Below are 19,274 nucleotides of genomic sequence, written 5' to 3' on the forward strand. Positions count from 1 at the left end.
TGATTTAAAGTAATTTTATTATTTATGTAAATAAAATGGTCACACATTATAACTTCTAATATGACTTTTTACATCAAATTCTTAATTGGTAGGTGCCACAACGTCTGCACCATATTTACCAAACGTGATTCCTGCACTGACAAACACAGCATGTTTGTACATGTGTGTCTTCACTAGCTAGCCCTGAGTCTTGGTACAGTCGTACGGTTTCCACCACTGTGCAAACTGCAGGACTTTTTTCCTTTGATCGTCAAAGTTCTCTCTGATCAACTTTCTCCAACGTCGTGGCTCCAAGTCCATCATGCCTCCAACCACTTCCTGTAAGGGACAGAGGGATCGATCATATTGAAATATTGCTGTAAAAGTAACTGGAATAAATTTTTTATGGCAGAAAAAAACCATGACTCAAATAAAGAACAACCTCAAACCCTTACAGTGTTCATGTGAAGCAGCGCAGACAGAATTACAAACATTTGGAAGTACACCAATTTTCACATCATTAATGGATCTTTACCAACCCAGTTGAATATTGTGACTATGCCGGTGCTGCAACAGTGGAACAACTGGTTCCTCTACAATTGGTGCCATCTACTAGCTAAAAATAAAAAATAGAGGAACACATAATGATGTACCAAATATAACAGCCCTGATGCACATACTGACCTTGCCGAAGTAATGGGGGAACTTCTGCTCATTTTCAATGACATGAGCAAACCCTCCCTGTAGTCCAAAGTCTACAGCAAAGTAGGGCAGAGCTCGAGGAACCTGGGAGGCATTAAACAAACAATTAACAAGGATAGGAGAAAATAACAATAAAAACAGAAAGGAGAGAGAGGAAAGATGAAAGAAAGAAGGGTATGAAGTAAACAAATATGGCAAGAGAGAAGTTAAGGAAAAACCAAAGAAATGCTAAGAAACACAAAAAAGTGCATACAGCTTGGCGGATGTCTTTTGAAGAGAGGTCGACAATCTTCTTATTCATGGCCCATTCCTCATCGCACTCCATGATAGCTTTCTGAGGGCACAAAGAAACTGCTGTATTACCACACTTGTGAGGACATTCACACATTTTCTTTTATGCATTAAACGCAAACCTATCCTTACGGACCTTAAAGTATATGGGTGCCATATCTCCCAGTTCTCGGGGTAGAGGGATACACTCTAGGACCATGTGTTGTCTTCTGCGTGGGTTCATGTGTGTTTCCATGAACACACAGTCCAGCTCCTGGGACTCAAACATACGCACCAAAGTACGCCGGAACAGCTGAGGACAGCAGAGCAGGCACAGTTATGATCTGAATCATTCTGGTTTGAAGTAAACAGTGAAAATAAAAACAGCATTTGGATCCAAATATATATCTACCACTGCTAGACAACCACAATCATGGAAGTTGTCACTGTAGCCTGGATTAATAAGACTTGGGAGCACTGATTGGCTAACCTGCATTTCTGACCAGACATCCTCATCCAATCCAGTGGCAGAGCAGTGATGTTGGAGAGGACAGATGAGACAGTGGCCCTCTGTCATTGACACTCCCGCAGGCAGGCTCAGATACACCTGGACACAAGATCCCAAAGAAAGAAAGACACAAAGACACAAAGAAAGATGGAAAGAAAGAAAGAAAGGAAGAAAGAAAGACGAACAGAAAGACAGAAAGAAAGACGGACAGAAAGACGGACAGAAAGACACAAAGACAGAAAGATAGACAGACAGACAGCATTTTCAAATGCATTGATTATTGAACAGATTTTTAATACTTTGTTTTTTTTCTGACCAACTGTCCAAAACCTTACATTTTTCTATTTAGAGCTGCAATGATTAGTCAATTAACCCTCTTGTCAACTTGAAGAAAATTAACATGCAACAATTTCAATTATCAATTAATTGTTTTTAAGAGAGAAATAAGAAGTATTTTTTTTCTGGTTCCAGCTTCAAACATAGATATTTTCTGTTTTCCTTATTCTTCTGTGATGATAAACTCAAAATTTGGGTTTTGGACTGTTGGTGTAACAGAACAAGATACTAAAAGACAACACTTTTGGGAATTATGTTCAACATTAGACCAAATAATTTGTCAATTAATTGATAACATAGTCCACTGATTAATAGATGATAATAATCTTTGTTGCAGCCCTGTTTCAGGAGGAAACATGCAAATCATCAAATCAGAGCATGAACCAGTAAATGATTTTCATTTTTGCTTGATAAATTACTTTTAAATTGTTGATCAATCCGTCAAGCGACTAGCGATTTCCCCTCAAAGTTTTGCAGCTTACACTCATGATGCCTTACCTTGCTGCCTATTGCCACTATGAGGTGCTTCTGGAGCTCTTGGCTGCTGAAGCAGTAGTGGCATTTCTCCATGGAGGCCGCCAGCCTCCTACTGTCACCAATGGCTCTGCTCCTCATCCTCTCCTCCTCCCTCCCCTCGCCCTCCCGCTGCGCTGCACTCGAGACAAACATGTCATCCAGCGTGTAGTTGTCGCCGTCTGTCTTCCCCATCATCTGGGGAGTCAAGTGGAATAGAAGTGGCGGGGAAGGAGACGATGGGGACAAGATTGAGGAAGAGAAGTGGGGGAAGACACGGAGATACAGAGGAAGAAGAGAGAAACGCAGTGTGATCATTCTTGGCCACATTTTTGAACATGCTAAAGTACAAATAGTAGTAGTAAATTATTTTTACGGTGTATGTGGCCATGGAAATCCTAAAACTATTGAAGAGACATTGCCTGTCCTTAGGAACTGGCCGGTACCTTCACCAATTGGTATATGCAGGTGCTGACACAACATTACCGTCTGTGCCGTTTCCACGCCACATTCCACATTCTGCGTGTGTGTGAGATGTGCCTGAACCGGCCTGTATGCAAGTTGGTCTCTGTGTGTTAACAGTTTGAAGCAGGAGGCCAAGTATCGACTCCGGCGTTTTCTATGTCTGAGTCTTGTCGCCATGGCGACGGGGCAACAGGTTGAAATCTGTGTTCATAGCGAGAGAGCGAGAGGCAGCTGAAGTGTGTGTGCATGACTCGCTGTGTAGGAGTGAGTGTGTGAAAATTGGATCAGTTTAGTGGCAGTGTGGGAGGGAATGTGTGTGTGTGTGTGTGTGTGTGTGTGTGTGTGTGTGTGTGTGTGTGTGTGTGTGTGTGTGTGTGTAGGAGTGAGTGTCTGCAAACGACTTTACTGAAGAGTGCTGCACCACATGCTTCACTGTCCAAAAGCAGTTTTATTTTCTTACACACACACACACACACACACACACGCGCACGCAATAATATAGTAATATAGTTAAATAGTAATAAATCAAAAATCATTGCTGTTAACCTGCTGATGTTGTTTTTCTTTGCACGTCTTCGCTAATGATAAATGGACACATTCTTGATGCAATTAAATAATAAATGACAAAATCAGCATGTAGCAGGAGAGTGGAAGGGTTTAACATATGTCTAGCAGTCTGCTCATGTTTTATTAAAAACACACTACATTTAGTCTTCAGACAATGCTGGTCTGCTAACATAAGAGACTCTGTCTCTGACCAATGGATAAAACTGGTATTTATAGAAGCCCTGCCATGGTAACTGTAGATGTATTTTTAGTGTCACTTGTTGTAGGTGCAGAACGTGTGTGTGTGTTTTTTTATACACATGCTTGTGTAATGAATATAAGAGTTAATTCAAGTGATTGTGTGAGTGTCAGTAGGATTTTTCCACACTACTTGTTGTCATATTCATAGCTACAGAGAGAGGAAGAAGCAAACAAGAAGAAAAGAGAAGAAGCAAAATGCGTCTCCACTCATGGAAAAGTGCAGTCTGAAAAACTGCTGATAGACTGACACACGCACCACAACCTGCCAGTACCCATCTGCTGCTGTATGTCTATTTCAAGCACACAGTGGAGGAGAGAGATTCACAGAGGGAGACGAGTAGATGTAAGAGTAGTAGTGGAGAGGAATGGATAACGACACTGAAGCAAATGCACCAATCTGACAGAACAAATGCTAAACATCTATCCTTTCCCTCTTCCTGAGGGAAGAATGACAGAGTTAATCTAGCCGATCCTTCAGATAAACACTCATACAGTCAGCAGTGGAACATTGTAGGATCCCCATTCCACCTCACTATGTCTGCCTTCATTTAACTGCAGCAGGGATGGATAATCCATTTAGCAAATGTGATTGATCAGACAAAGCAACCTTCAGTATGTGTTGGTGGGACAGCATTATCTGTGCGTCTGCAGAGCATCCGTCCACACGTTGTTCATTTAAAGGTTTTCAGTTACAGCTGATCTAATCTGCTGCCGCTGATGTCTGTTGGGTAAGAATGAAAAGCCTGCTGCCTGATATGTTTTCCATTGCTCTTTGCTAATAAAACAGCACTTAAGTATACAGAAATGCATGTACAAGTAAAAATGAGTCAAGAATCAAAAATAATATCATGCACACTTTCAAGTGACCTTACACATTTACAGAGCTTGTTAGAACTTGTGTTTAATTTTGGAATCAATTAAGGAAACTGATAAAAATGTCTATCCCTTGGCTGCAGTGTTGCCTATGCCAGTGGCTCTGAAACAGCGGGTTCAATCCAAAACATTCAATATGTTGCAGACAGAATACAATCACTTCAAATATTATTCTAAATAAATGGATAACCACTGTAGAGTTCTTATACTAGTACAGTTAAACTAACATGCCAAAAATCTACTTCCCTCTATTGCATTTCCCACTTCATTTAATTACTACCTAATAAAAAAATGTATGAGTTAACAGTTCTGATGTGACTACAAAATAACTAAAAAACAGAGTGACTGATTGTTTTTTTTAAATGTATCCATCTTAGTTATGAGCGACTGCAACAACTGGTAAAAGTGCACACCAACTCGATCTGCCTTACTTGAGTTTGCCAACTTCAGGTACAAACTGTTCTGTCCTGCACTCATTGACTATTTTTAACCCAACTAAACTGCTGTGTCCACAGCAAATTACACATCCCTTGAGGTGTCGTCCAACTTGACTAGTCAGAGAAAGCAAAGCAATGAGAAACAAAGGGGAAAACAGCCCCCTCGGCTCTATGACAATCCAGATGCCCTACCAGGCCCAGAGAAATGGTTCTCCAGTGTGCTTAAAGCTTTGAGGCTTAAACAATAAAACAATCTAAATTAATACACAGTCCAGCCAATGGTTTCACGCTAATCCACTGATCCATATGTGGCAGTAATTCACTAAGAGACGCTCCAACAAACACAGAGAAGAAGACTCTTTCTAGTGAACATGGCTGCAAACAATGCAGGTTTCAAACTTCAGCTGAAAAATCTATCCAAATCTAATCAATTGGTTTGCAAATGTTTCATGAGGAAGGAAATGCATTCATCATGTTTGCTCTCTACCTCAAGGATACACACACTTCATATTTGGTGAGTAACACTGAATCTAAACAAAACTCTACAAGGTATTTGAATTCCTAGTATAATTATGGAAATAATTATCAACATCCTAAATTGTCGGCCTCGTTTCCAAGTCATGTTCAGCGCTGCCCAGCAGTTGCAAGTTTGTAGTTAAACAAATGTCTTCTTACCTTGGCAGCCATGCGAGAGTAGAGGGCATTCTGATCCTGAGCAGAGCTCATCTTCTCCCTCCTCACCATCTCCTTCAGACCCACGTTGTCATCATCCTGGAAGTAGCGCACGCGCTCCCCGTCAACATGAGTCTCAATCTGAAGAGAGAGGGGAAAAAGAGAGGGAAAGAAGAAGAAGAAAATTTGATGAGAGCGTGAGCGGGAAAAGACAGACTGATAATCTGGAAAGACGAACTCTGACTGACAGAAATGGACAGCCAGAGACGGACCATGAGAGAAACAGAGGGTGAGACAGACGGTAAAGGAGACTAAGCCACTTTGTGAATTTATAATAACTGTAAACAGAATGGACTGGAAAGCTTTGTTTACATTACACACGTTTCAACTCAAGAGTCGGGTGGAGTCCCTGCTCTCATTACACATTCTGACAAGAAGCAAATAGCAGGACACGCATCGCTCATTTGCTCCCCCTTTTCTCAATACCTCTCTGTCTTCTTGCTGCGACAGTGTGCAGGATCCTCTCCGTCTTTGCCCTAAGCTAGCGATTCCCAAAGTGTGGTGCGCGCACCCCTTGGTGTGAGCTGCCTCTAGGGGGTGCGCATCAGGAAAAATGTAATGGTGGTGTAGTGATGTAATAAATACAACAATAATTTTTTTGTGGAATTTTTCATGAAATAAAAACTTGAATTGAAAACTTTCCTTTGTAAATTTAATTTAAAATTAAAAAAACATTATTATTAATAGTTAGCTCACATGAAATGGCTACTCAAACACCTCTTTCCCTCTACCTCTCTCTCCCCTCCCTCTCTCTCTCAGGCTGAGGCACCCGTGCTGTACTAACAAATCATCTTTTGTCCATGTTATCTGTTTATGAGGCCATAACAGGGTGCGATTTGTGAGAAAACAGAGGAGAGGATGATTTGAAACATATTTTTTTTGTCATGAAAAGACCTCCCACCTCCCTCCACACAGTTCGGCACGCTGGTGAACTGTGGACTGATTGCAAAGTTTAATCATCACAGTATGAGAAAACGTTTTACTGCCACTTTTTAAAGCAATAAATATATAACGTTACATCGTAATGCAGAGTAGCAGTGAAAAGTAAGAGAAGACAGAAACATGCTGGGTTTAAGTGCAGTGAGTGGGTAAGGGTAGAGCGACTGGTTTAAGCAGTCACCTTCTTGTGTCATTAAGTGAAACCTCGTAGCAGTGTGTTTGGGCATATTCACTGGTGTAACACGGACACTGCGCTGCTTGTGGTCATAGAAACAGATCATCATATTTTGATGTTTATTGCACCTTTAGTCATATTGGCTGTCTTCTCCTCCACACACAGCTCTGCTGCTCAACGGAAGAAAGTAAATAAATAAATAAGTAAAAAAAATAAAAATAAAATACATAATATAAATAAGATGTATAAGGGTTGCCTAAAAAAATTTGGGAACCGCTGCCTTAAGCGGTGGCTTTCTAGTGCAGTTCAAGATTTGTTTTTACCATGTGCAGCGCTACATTTTCTTTTCTTTTTTTTTTTAAAATCCACTTTGTACAAAACTTTCCTCCTTGCTGTTATGTTCCCACTCCGCATCCCTCTCTCTCTTACCGCTTTCTTCTTCCGACGTCCTCCGTGAGGCTCCTGAGGTCCAGAGGGGGCGTTGACTGGCCAGGCCCGACCTGAATGATCTGTTCTGAAGAGCAGGACCTCCTGGTCTTCCCTGGATCGACCTGCAACCTAATTGTTTTTTACAAATAAACACATCATTTTCACTTTTGTGTGTCTTTGTATAGCAATGCATAAGACTGACAGTACTCCTAAAAGGTTTAAATATTTGTATGTATTCATTACATCACAGAGGGCCATAAAGCTACAAGTTTAAATCAAGTATTTGCAGTGCAACTGACATGCAACACACGAAGAGTGTTTTAATTAGTCTTGTAACATATTACCAATTGAACTAACCTCAGTGTCATGTTGGAGGCACATGCATCACTGATTAATAAAGGAAAGGAGGTCAAATTTAACAATAAGCATTTGACAATGTTTTGGATTCAAGGCAGCAGATGTGTTTCAGGTAGTAGGAGGACAGAGGAAGTAGTTGAGTTTTACCTTCAGGGCTCCATCAGAATAAAAATATCTTTTATAAATTAATCTGGCTCATTCCAAATAAGTCTCATTAGGTTTGATAGGGCTGGGTTTAATCTGTACCTAGGATTTAATATTTTGAGGTAAACATCCATTCCAATTACTACTTTTTTTAAAATATACTTATATTTTCTGTGTATGATCACCGAGTTCAATAAAAGTTGAAGACCAACGTGTTGTGAAATGCTGTAGAGAGCACTTGTAAATGTTTTTCTTAGAGAACCTTTGATTAAATGTTACTGAGTTTGGGGAGTTCAAAAACTCCAGTAGTAGAATGTTCTGATAAAGCTGCTGCTTCAGAGCCAATTTAGCGCCCGAAACAGGTCCGTATTTTTCAAAGATCAAAACGTTTGCTTGCTATGAGAAGCTATACCCTTATGTAACAGCAGCCGGTGTCTGATTAGACAGCCTGTAAAAGTTCCACCTGACTGGTAGAGAAGCAAGGCCAAGAAACAAGAACAAGGTGGGAGTAGCAGAGAGGATGGGAGACAGTCACAAGAAATTGATAGAAGAGTATATTTCCACTGCTCCAGTCGACACTGTTTTCACTGAGAGGCTCCACATGCAGTGAAAACAGTAAATATGAAACAGACAGGCAACAAGAGTCAAAACACTGAATAGCAAAGACAAGCCAAAAGTCTTCCATAACAAGACAGGTTGGAAGGATCCCGAATGAGTGCAAATCAACAGCACTCCATCTCTAAGAGGGCTGAAGTACCTCTCAGCTGATAAGTGCACTAAAACCTAAGAATTATGACATTTTCTGCGAAACCTTACTGAGGATTTCACCCGAGTCTTTTAATTTGGACAGGACAGCTTTAGTGGGGCTGAATCTGGCTTAACTCGCAAATGATAATATACAGGTTATATAAATAATCATACCCTGCTTTCCACGTGTTTATAAAGTTGTCTGGAGTCTGACCATGTCGGAAATAGGCCACCATTTCTTCGTGCATATTTGTGTGTGTGTGTAGCCAGAAACGACATTAGCGATGCCAAAGAGGGGAGATAAAGCAGCGCTGAAGTGTCAGGGCACTGTCATTGCTCTCTGTTAATTGCCTGTACTACAAACGCAGACAGGATGGCACAAATAATCTCTCTGTCTCCCTCTCAGTCTCTCTCTTTCTCCTTTTCTCGCACACATAAACACAGGGGGGCACACTCCGAGTGACCCCCAACGGTAGGAGAGTGTCGTCGGCACGCTGAAAGACATTTGTTTCCCATTAGGGTCTGCTGAAACGCCAAACAGGAGCCGTTTCCATACAGACAGCAAGACGTGAAAGCCAAGCAGGGAACAGGAAAGAGACTTCAAACAAACAAATTTCTTTTAAAAGCATTTAGACGTAACAGCGGAGAATTTATCTTCAGCTGAAGACGAGTGTGTGAGGCACTCTTCTTGCCTGCACAGTCAGAGACATGGATGCTGCCATAACATGCTGTGTGTGTGTCAAGTTTAGAAAAGATATAGCCTTTGAGTGTTTGGATTAGCATTTAGACTATAGGAGAGGAGGGAAAAAGCAGCTAGCAGACAAATCTGACACAGGAAGTTTCCGTGTGTGTGTGTGTGTGTGTGTCAGATTCAGTGCTGTGTGTGACTCTCTGTATCCATCTATCGCTGTGTTTGCATATGTTTATATCTGGGCATGATTTAAGACTGAGTGTATATGTATCTAATTTAGGGTGGTGTGTCTGTATCTGGGAATTTGTGCAATTATACATCTGCAGTGCGTTTGTGTGTGTGTGTGTTGGGGGAAATAGCACTGTGTGGATCTCAGTACAAGGAAAAATAGCAAGTGTTTAGAAAGCAAAGAGACAGATAAAAAGAGGAGAGGAGTAGAAATGAAGTGGAAAAACAATTTCCATGGAGAAAAAAAAAGTCCCATTTTTTTCTTCCATCTTCTTTTAAAAGACAATCATTTTTTACTTTTTGGAGCACGAAACTGTGGGTTGCTCTTCATTTTGTCCCTTTATCTATTAAAATATTTGCTAAACCAAATCAAAACTAATGCAGTGTAACACAACAGTCCTTTTTGCTTAAATTGTCACTATATCTTGACAGAGGTGAGACATGAGAAAATCAGGTTTCTCTGGCCCCTGCTACTGCTCCTAATGTCATTTGCAAGAATCCACCATTCCCGAGTTCACACACTAGCCTCTCATCCCGCTCTTACATGTTGCCTTTGAAATCAGGAGCGCTCTGCCCTGGGCTGCGAAGCGTCGCAGGGGTGTCTTTGAGAAGACCAAGCGAAGCGAGAGGGACTGGGGTCTTGGCAAGACTTTTGCTGTGGAGAGCAAGTCCTACGAGGGAAGGGGTTTCAAAGGGCAACTGCTTCCTTCTTGTGGCTTTGGTGGGCAGGGCTGAGCTGAGTTATACGAGCAGCATAGAGAGACGCGGTTCTGCACTGTATGTTCAATTGTTACCAACTGCAACTTTAAGATAAATGTTGAATTCATGGTGATTTTTGGAGGCTGGTGCCGCATCCTCACTGTATTTCTTTATACTGGGAGGTGTTTCTAATATTTTGTCTACCCTCGTTACATTAATTAGACAATGACTGTGACAATAAATCATAAGAGTTACACATAGTATTTACAAACCTGCTTTAACTGAGCTGTTTCTTGAAGCTTCTTTCGGGCAGCGTAGCTGTCTTTGGCTTTATGTGCTGCGTCCAGCTGTGATTTCAGCTTCTCAACCATGGCCTGAAACACACACATTTTTAAATAAAACTTTAATGGTAAAACTGCAGTATCAGACAGTACTTCTGTGTACAGAGTTTTGGTAACACACAATCGATTTACAAAGTGAAATATAAGAATGAAGATGGGAACCCCCTTCTTCTACCCCACATTTGTTTTTCCTGTTTCAAAACCGATATAAAGCCTATAAACGTACAGCCTGGCAGATGCATTGGAAGGCTAATATTAACAGTTGTTATGGGATTATCACAGAAATAACATGAGTGTATATGTAGGCACAGAAACAGTAGTATGTGAATGTTTTATAGGCTGCATTTTAATACACAGCATTCAGATAAAAGGCTTTGAGCCTGAACACTGTAAAACAGAAACACTAAAGAAGAAAGAACCTCTTTAGCCATACTGCCATGCCAGATATCAATACCTTTATGTACAAGGCATAAAAGGCAAGTGCATGACTGTTATATGCAATCCACACACACACACACACACACACACACACAAAGAGGTTTGGGAATATCGGTTTGATTGGTTTGTCGTGTAGGGAGATTGTAGATGTTAGGTTGGTAACACTTAGCATTATATGTGTGAGTGTATGTGTGCAGTGCATGTAAAAGTGTGTGTGTGTGTAACAAACAGCAATTTAACACTCTCTGTAAGAGATCCCAATAGCATGCTTAGCATCGACACGTGACAGAAGGGGAGTTAAGTGAACAGATCAATGAACGCTATAAATTCATGGATCCCCTGGTGTGCTGTTAAATCTACACAAAGAAAAGAGTCAAAGCAAATGTGTTGTGGAAAAGCAAATCAGCTGCTACTTCCCCATAAAGCTGAAGCAAATGAAATGACAGTCCACCGTCAAACAGAACAAACTTGAATCATCCCACAGTGAGTAAAAGCTCAATGAACCCTTGTAGTTATTATTTATTTTTTGGAGTTGTTAACATTGAGAAATATTTCTTTCATTCTTTGGTATATTAATTGTTGTACTTATATTTATGCATAAATAATTTATGTTTGTTTTATATGTGATAAATGTATGATTAATATGGCAACATTGTGTCGGACAAAATATCAGACAACATTGTTTACAGGTTATTACGTTTGAAGAGGGCCAGCCAATACTGGTTCATAAGTTACATTTAATCAAGAGTGTTGCATTATGGAATATTTGTAGCCTGAATGTTGCTGAACTAGCGAAGTAGTTTATAAGGTGTCTTTTAGACATAGTAAGTCCTATAAGCCCAGTCTGACCTACAAGAGTTTGTGTAACATTAAAATAAACTCTTGATGAGTGAAAACAGCCAGTGACTTGCAAGAACCGGAGAGCGACTATATGACTGATGAAAATGTGGGATCTATTTGCTGCTCTAATGGAAGTAATTCATGTTTCACTTTTATGAGAGAAAGGCTTCAGAGACAAGGACTATCTTACCATTAGACTAATCGTATCTCAGAGAAGCTTTCAGAACACGACTAGGCTAATAAATAGTTTCTGAAAAAATTATTTTTCCTAAAACAGGTGTTGGAAAATAGCGGGTTGTATTATAATTAGGGTTGTCATTTATTTAGCCCAACACGGTAATTTCCACATAATGATAACCTACTCACCGTGTTGCCCATGATCTCTGCCTTCACCAGTTTGGCTCCCAGTTTGTTCATCTCCTCCTCTGACAGCAGTGGACCCTCCTCTTCTTCTTCTTCACTTTCACTCTCACTCCTAGGTAAACATGAAGAGGAGGGTTTGAAGAGCAGACCAAAAAAGGCAGAAACTCAAGAAAGATTTCTTCACTTCAAGCACAGTATGTGACCAATTTATGATTTAACAAATTCACAACCTTAACAAGATACACAAACATACGTGTCCTTTTGTTCAGCGCTTCTCCATCTCTTTTCATCCAGATTTCCCGCATAACTCACATTCTGAATAATAGGATTTTAATGACTTAATTATTCCAGCTTAATAATAGTCCTAATGGGAAACTTATTTTTGAAGTTTTTAATTTAACCATTTAGATGTTTTCTTCCGAGCTCTGTTCTGATCTGTTATGATGTATTTGAGATCATTACAGCCTCGCCTGGGAGGATCTGAACTGCAGCCTGGGAAGCATCGTTCTAGGCTATTACACTTCTCATAGGCTCATTTCATTCTGCTGCCACACTGCAGACTCATTTCATGCTGCAGGGGGTTCTACGTGCTGATTTACCCAAACAACTTTGCCTAATGAGGCAAAACACAGAACAACTAAGAAGGCTTTACAAATCAGTGATTCTCCAACATCTGGCCTACAGTGGTGCTACATGTTGGACTGCCATGAAAGTAGGAAAACATTTACACTCATGATGCAACCATTTTGAACAGTTTCTATGCCACTTAGTGCTGTTGCAGTTTAGTGTTCCCATAAAATCAGGGAGACTATTCATGTGTGTTGCAGATTTAGCGTAGGGATATGCATAACCACATAGGTAAAAATGGACGAGGGCGACATGAAACGCAGGAGAAGGATGAGAGACTTGATAAGATAAGAGAGACATTTGAAATACTGTGTGGGGGAGCTGATAACTGATGCTCTGTGATGACGGAAAAACCTTCATCCATTCACTGATGGTTGACATCAATAACACAAAACAGCACTATGAAGTTAAGAGCTTATGTGTGTCTAAATGTCTGTTACTAAACATAGTGCTTTGGACAGAAAGACAACTATTAAGGAAGACATAGTACACTACCTATGAATTACAGACTCAGAGTTCAGAGGCATAGGGAGTTTTTTTCTGGGAGTATCAAGATTAATTTTCAAAAACAGATAACAGTTTCTTCTAACAGGTCTCTTTAAACTAATCAAATACATATGTGAAGGGCCAGCCATGTTTTATGGAAGGGTTTACTGTGACAAAGTATCGGTAATGTTATTTAACTACAGTAACGTGAGCTCCATTAGCACAAGTAGTTTTTGTTGTGTGTGTGGCCCAACTTTGAATCAAACTTGTAACCCAATAACTACACGGGCTGACCAAAGCACATGATTAAATATGCCTTATTTGTACTTTAAGGAAAATGGAAAAACAAATATTTTTCAGAATGAGACTGTGGAGTGATTTTACCCGTCTAAGCTGCTGTCTTGTTCAAACAGATGCAACAGCAAAATACAGATATTAATGGTTCAAAAGTCACTAGCACATGTAAAGGTAGTGCTGTCATGATTGTGACTTCCTGTTTCATGTGAGTGGACAGTAACGGGAATGGGAAATGGCATTAATGGGACTCAATCATTCATAATATCCACCCAAACACACATACAACGGGCATTTTCAGCTGTGTGTGTGTGTGTGATAGTTTGCAGCAAACCATGTTTTCAAGGCAACAAAATTTTAAAAATAAAGCGTGAAACCTTGATGTCGTTGCGGCAACTTTATCACCACGCAGACCGTCTTGAGGAGCAGCTGCAGTTTTCACAGGATCCCTCGCTTTCTCCTGCTGTGGTTTTTCCAAGCTGTCAGATTCACAGGCAGGACTGCTGTTCTTCTTCCAGGCCGGAAAGTTGGTATTACGAGGACCGGAGTCTTCATCATCAGAGCTGGGTTTCAGGAATCCCGTGGACGGACGTGGCGGAGGAGGAGGACGCTGCGGGGCTGCGCAGGAAAGAAATTATAAAGTATTTTAAGGCTCCCATGACTCTTGGCATGTTAGATTATGTCAACCATTTAAAAAAAATAGTTTTTGTTTCCTGATTTGTGAACTTGAGCAGATACTTTTTCAGAAATTAAGAGAGTAAAAAAAGCACAAGGTTAAACCCACATGAGTTAGACCAAATAAGATCCCAGAGCTCAGACGTCTATTAGAAAAGGCCTTGATATGGACCCACCTTCACCACATTCATCATCTTCTGAGGGTTTGAGGAAGCGGCCTTTTAATGACCCAAGAGAGGGAGAACGGTGACTCCAATTTTGCCCCGTTGATGATGATGATGATGATGATGATGATGAGGAGGAGGAGGAGGATGCAACACTGGGGCAATCTCTTTCTCTATGTCTATCACTATCCCTCTGTCTCTCTCTGTCCCTATCTCTGCCCTTGTCTCTTCCTCTATCTCTCTCTCGGTCTCTATCATTGTTAGTGTCTCTTTCACTAACTCTGTCCCTCTCTCTATCTCCATTCCTATCGTTCTCTCTAAACCTGTCTCCGTCTCGACCTCTCTCTTCCCCTCTGCCTCGATACCCTCCCCTCTTCCTCCCCTCTCCGCTATGGTATCTTTCTCCGTCCGGGGACGATTCTCTTTCCCTTTCATTTCTTCTCCACCGATCTCTCTCAACCTTGTCTTCCTCTTTTCTCCTCCATCCCTCTCTGGCCTCGTTCTCTCCTTTCCTCCACCCGCCTCTTCCTTGTCTGTCTCCTTCTCCTCCTCTCCTCTGCCCGTACACAGCTTCCTCAGCGTCTGCAAGTCTTTGCTGAAATTCTTCCATTGACTATAAAAGGAGAAAAAACAAGACATAAGAAAGTGTTCAAGTATTTTAAAGTTTCACAGTTCAGATCCAAAGAATCCATCTGGAGATGAAAAATGTCCAACAAAGTCTGCATGGAATATAAAACATAGGATAAAAAACAAATAACTGATCAGCAGCAGTCTGTAGAGTGAAGGTAGATTTCCTGCAGGTTACTATGACTTATTAATCAAAAGGGTCTGGTCACTTGCCTCCTGAGGTCTCTAAAGAGGCTTACGATATAGTTTCAGAGGTAGTGATGTTGCAGTGGATAAGACACGTGCCTTTGGTGCAAGAGACCCGGGTTCCGCTCCCTACTGTGACACACATAGTTTTGGCTTTGTTGGCTACCTTAATAGCCTGAAAGCCAATTCACCAAACCAAATGATGTGTCTTCAAATGTAGCAAAACTAAAACTAGCAATAACAAATTAACTATTGTGAAAATAAAATGTGGAAATAACATAGACAAAAAAACTAAATGCTAACATCCCTTCAACACAAATCAATCGTCTGTATCTGTTAAGATGGGTCCTGACTATGTCACTATCTACTCAGCTATTCATGGGTAATCCTCACTACAACTGCCAGCATTAACAATATGTCGTACTGGAACAAGACGGATACATACAAAAACCAGAGGTAGAGCTACACAAATACCAAAGAAACTCCTTAAAAACTCACGTACATATACAAAGATTATATTGTATAATGTACAATGACAGTATCTAAGATGTTTCTGCTTTACTAGAAAAAACACAATCTTTGTGTACTGCTGTAGCTGGCTGAGTTCTGACAAAGTAAAAAGAAAGCGCGCGCACACATATACACAATGTTCTGACAGTGACAGTTTCTATGCTGTCAACTGGAGGCACAAATGCTAACACTGCTGAAAGTGACAACAAGTGACAGCGGGCACCGTGTGCAAAGAGATAGATTAATAATAAAACAAGGTATCTAGACACACATTCCTCCCACAGTAGAGAGCGAGTATGTGTGTGTATGAACCCACAGTTATGGATGCAGCGATTACCGGATTTCACTATTAACCGCACTTTAAAACGTCACAGTTAATTAATCGTAAAGGCTCCGTTACACTCAGTGTTTCTGTTGCAGGGAAAGAAACTGTTGCAACTTGCACAAAAAGTTACACGAGCGGTGCACCAGCTTAAAGTGTTGTGTTTATCAGAGATATGGAGGCTACTACTGTACACTGGCTAAACTATAGCAGAGAGACCAAACTGTGAGTGAGGCTTTATTTTCACCAAACAAACAGCAGAAGTCGGCAGTGTGGGAGAATTTTGGGTACACCAAGACTGACCAGGGCGTCACGGAAGATGACGGATCATCTGTTCAAAAACTTGCCATTAAAAGGTTGATGCTAAAGGAGCGAATACCTACATCAAACTTGATGCTGCAACTGCGGGATCACCACCCAGCTTTGCACGCCCGATTAAAGGTAATACAGAGTTAAATAATGAGGCAAGTTTGTAGGGAATTAAATATAAACCTGTCTCTTACAATCAATGCCGTAGCGGTGAGTCGGGCTTTCAGTGCAACATAAACAAACAAAGCAGGTGTAACCTTTCTGACCCCCCGCAAAAACAGCACTGCTGCGCTATGAGGCTCATTATTTTCAATGGCTTGTGCCACGCAACAGAGGTTTGTTGCTGTGTCGAGCAACGCGCACCGCATGAGGAGTGCGCGCACACCGCTGTCAAAGTAGTTGAACCCAGCTTCCACGCAGTGCAAATCGCTTCTTTTCTGAAAGGGCCTTTATGGAAGAACGTAGTTCTCTTAAGACCTTCAGTCACTGAACATTTAATGCTACATCTTGTTGCCTCCTCTTGTCTATGTTGAGAAAATGTTGCCAGGTGTAAAAACACTAACGTAACATCAGGAACTTATACACTTCCAGGACTATCAATTAACTGCATTTCAGTTATTAATAACACAGTTGAGAGATCATTTTCTCTAAAACTTGTATGTATGGATGAGAGTTGATAATGACAGTTCAGTTTATTCCCCTCCTTAATAACAATTTCCCCTTGGGGATAAATTAAGTTAATATTCCTCTTATATTAATAATACTTACATATTATACAAATATAATTGTTAATGTCATTAAATATTAAAAATCAACTTAAGTCATTACTAGAGATGTGAAAGTAATTAATGAATAATAATCATGATAATCCTGAAACCATGATTATTCCTCAGACTATAATCGTACCAACAAAATCTGTAATCTTTGCATCCCTACCCGCAGTGCGTGCAAAACCTTGACTTCAGTGTGTGTTTACCGTGACAGGTAAGTCAGAGTAACTAGGAACCAATGTGTTTATGTACAAATCTCCAGTTACAATAAACTGAATATTATGCAACATGCTCAGCTGTTTGGTGGCCTTTTTCACGTAACCGCATGTCGCTGCTAAACTGTGCATGCGAATGTGTAAATGTTTGCCGATTAGTTCTCACTCCGTATCTCTCAGCCACCACATCGTTGAGGCTTCGCTGCTCCCTCTCTGCCTGCTCCTTCATCCTCTGGTAGTTCTTCCTCAGCCAGCTCAGACCTCCATCATTCACTACGGGGCCTGCAAGAATGGAGAGAAACGGGTAAGAAGACTTACTCACTTACTACTGCCAGTTAATTAATTCTGGGCCTCCAGTGAGTCTGTCATATCTACAACATTGTCATTTACTCTAGAAATAAATAAAAAAATCGAGAGCATAAACCAGGGGTCGGCAAATAAGTCAGTAGATGATGGGCCAGAACATTGTCAATTTATCATTTATAATGCATCATTTAATGTGTTTCTGGTTAGCTCAGTCAGTAGTGGACATGACGCCCCTTCGAAGGGTTGTGTGTTCAAACCCCACTTACTACTGGTTTTATTTTTCTCCCTTTTCAACAAATTGATTATGAAGAGATTGTTTAACATGTGTGTTTTAATGTGTGCCTCCTGGCATTTGGTCCCATCAACTTATGGAAGCTTATTTTCATTTCCCAGTGTGTTAAGCCACAGACTCTTAAATTTCCTTCAGAACTTTTCATAGTAAAAGCTCTCACAAAGTACTGCTTTTCATGCATTTTTTTATTTTGTAGGCACAATCACTTAAGAGGAAGTGATTATTTCAGTAACTTTTGCTGTCATTTTTTTATTTTTTGCCGCTATCAAAGTAAACTGACCACGGGCCAGATATTATTACTGGTGGGCCAGTTTTGGCCCGCGGGTCGCCTATTGCCGACCACTGGCATAAATGATGAAGCTACTTGAAATCTACTATGCTAAAGAAAACTAAAGTATACATCACACAACCAGAATGGCATGTTGCAAAAAATGTTTATTAAGAAAGTGGAGGTATTAGGAAATAACATGGGTTAATTTTGCTTGTTGTGAGAAGCTAAAAAAAAAAAGAAATCCGAGGAACAGAGGAAGGCAGATCCAGGAAAAAACCAAGAGTTGAGTAAAAAAGTCAGGATAAAGAAGGCTGAGAAAAGATTAAGTGAAAATGAGTCCTTAAAATCATGGGGAACAAATGCTCTTTCAAAAACAACTGTTCATACAACTTCCCATAGAGATAAAATGTGACAAATGTACTGCCCATAACCTCCGGTCAAGGTCAACACTGAGTATCGGATTCAGTGTGTTTGAGAATGTGGCGATGGTTAATCATCTGTAGCCTCTGCTTTAAGGAAAAAAAAGAACCACAAAAGTTACAGCTTAACACTGACCAGCATTGATAAAATGGCAATTTTTTAACACAAGTGCGAAACAATGTAACAATGAAGCTGAATAAAACATCCCTGGAGCTGACCCCATGTCGCCTGATCATATACCAGCAAGTGTTTCCTTGCCCTTTTTCTCCCCAAACAAATGTTCAAAATGAACACACACACACACACACACACACACACACACACACACACACCAGTCTGTACCTTCCGCAATTATGACGCAAGATGAAGTAAACAACATTTGGCACAAAGTTTATAGGTAAAAAGTAAGCAGAAATATGTGTCTGTTTGTCGTTTGTGTGTGTGATGTTTGCGTCAGCATATTTTGCCTTGCTGTTAGAATAAAGCTTACAACAGAGGCCATGCCAACTCTACTGGGAACTGTACTTACTGTGTAGAGATAAGAGACACATGCACACACACACCTGCATTTGCTTGTCAGCCTAACACAGCTTGCTCTGTCTGTCTGTCTCTCTCTAGCGCTTTCTTTCCCTAAATCCCTGACTCAGAAGCTTTCCCTTGCTCTATCTGTCCTCTCGTTCTTCTGTCAAACCCCCACGTTGACTTTTCCACATACGCAATTGCATTAAAGTTCTCTCCGATTTAAAAATTCAATGCTCCCTTCTCCTGAACTTTCAACACACCAACT

General features: G+C 40.6%; 1 protein-coding gene and 1 long non-coding RNA gene across 2 annotated transcripts in view; one reads left to right on the forward strand and one right to left on the reverse strand.

Moving 5' to 3' along the window:
• The window catches only part of cwf19l2 (CWF19 like cell cycle control factor 2), a 26,573-nt gene continuing 7,299 nt past the window's right edge, over window positions 1-19,274 (reverse strand). The window contains exons 7-19 of the mRNA XM_046074516.1: window positions 17,365-17,480; window positions 14,272-14,872; window positions 13,798-14,038; window positions 12,017-12,125; window positions 10,304-10,405; window positions 7,166-7,294; window positions 5,566-5,703; window positions 2,294-2,506; window positions 1,442-1,558; window positions 1,109-1,264; window positions 935-1,015; window positions 664-765; window positions 1-318 (exon numbers count right to left, since the gene is read on the reverse strand). Coding sequence (XP_045930472.1) covers window positions 178-318; window positions 664-765; window positions 935-1,015; window positions 1,109-1,264; window positions 1,442-1,558; window positions 2,294-2,506; window positions 5,566-5,703; window positions 7,166-7,294; window positions 10,304-10,405; window positions 12,017-12,125; window positions 13,798-14,038; window positions 14,272-14,872; window positions 17,365-17,480 — 2,246 coding nt within the window. The 3' untranslated portion in view covers window positions 1-177. The remainder of the gene's footprint in view (window positions 319-663; window positions 766-934; window positions 1,016-1,108; window positions 1,265-1,441; window positions 1,559-2,293; window positions 2,507-5,565; window positions 5,704-7,165; window positions 7,295-10,303; window positions 10,406-12,016; window positions 12,126-13,797; window positions 14,039-14,271; window positions 14,873-17,364; window positions 17,481-19,274) is intronic.
• LOC123986319 overlaps window positions 15,925-19,274 on the forward strand; it is a 21,054-nt gene continuing 17,704 nt past the window's right edge. The window contains exons 1-2 of the long non-coding RNA XR_006828844.1: window positions 15,925-16,345; window positions 17,379-17,502. This is a non-coding gene — a long non-coding RNA (uncharacterized LOC123986319). The remainder of the gene's footprint in view (window positions 16,346-17,378; window positions 17,503-19,274) is intronic.

The sequence above is a fragment of the Micropterus dolomieu genome, linkage group LG17, assembly GCF_021292245.1.
Source record: "Micropterus dolomieu isolate WLL.071019.BEF.003 ecotype Adirondacks linkage group LG17, ASM2129224v1, whole genome shotgun sequence".
Taxonomy (NCBI): domain Eukaryota; kingdom Metazoa; phylum Chordata; class Actinopteri; order Centrarchiformes; family Centrarchidae; genus Micropterus; species Micropterus dolomieu.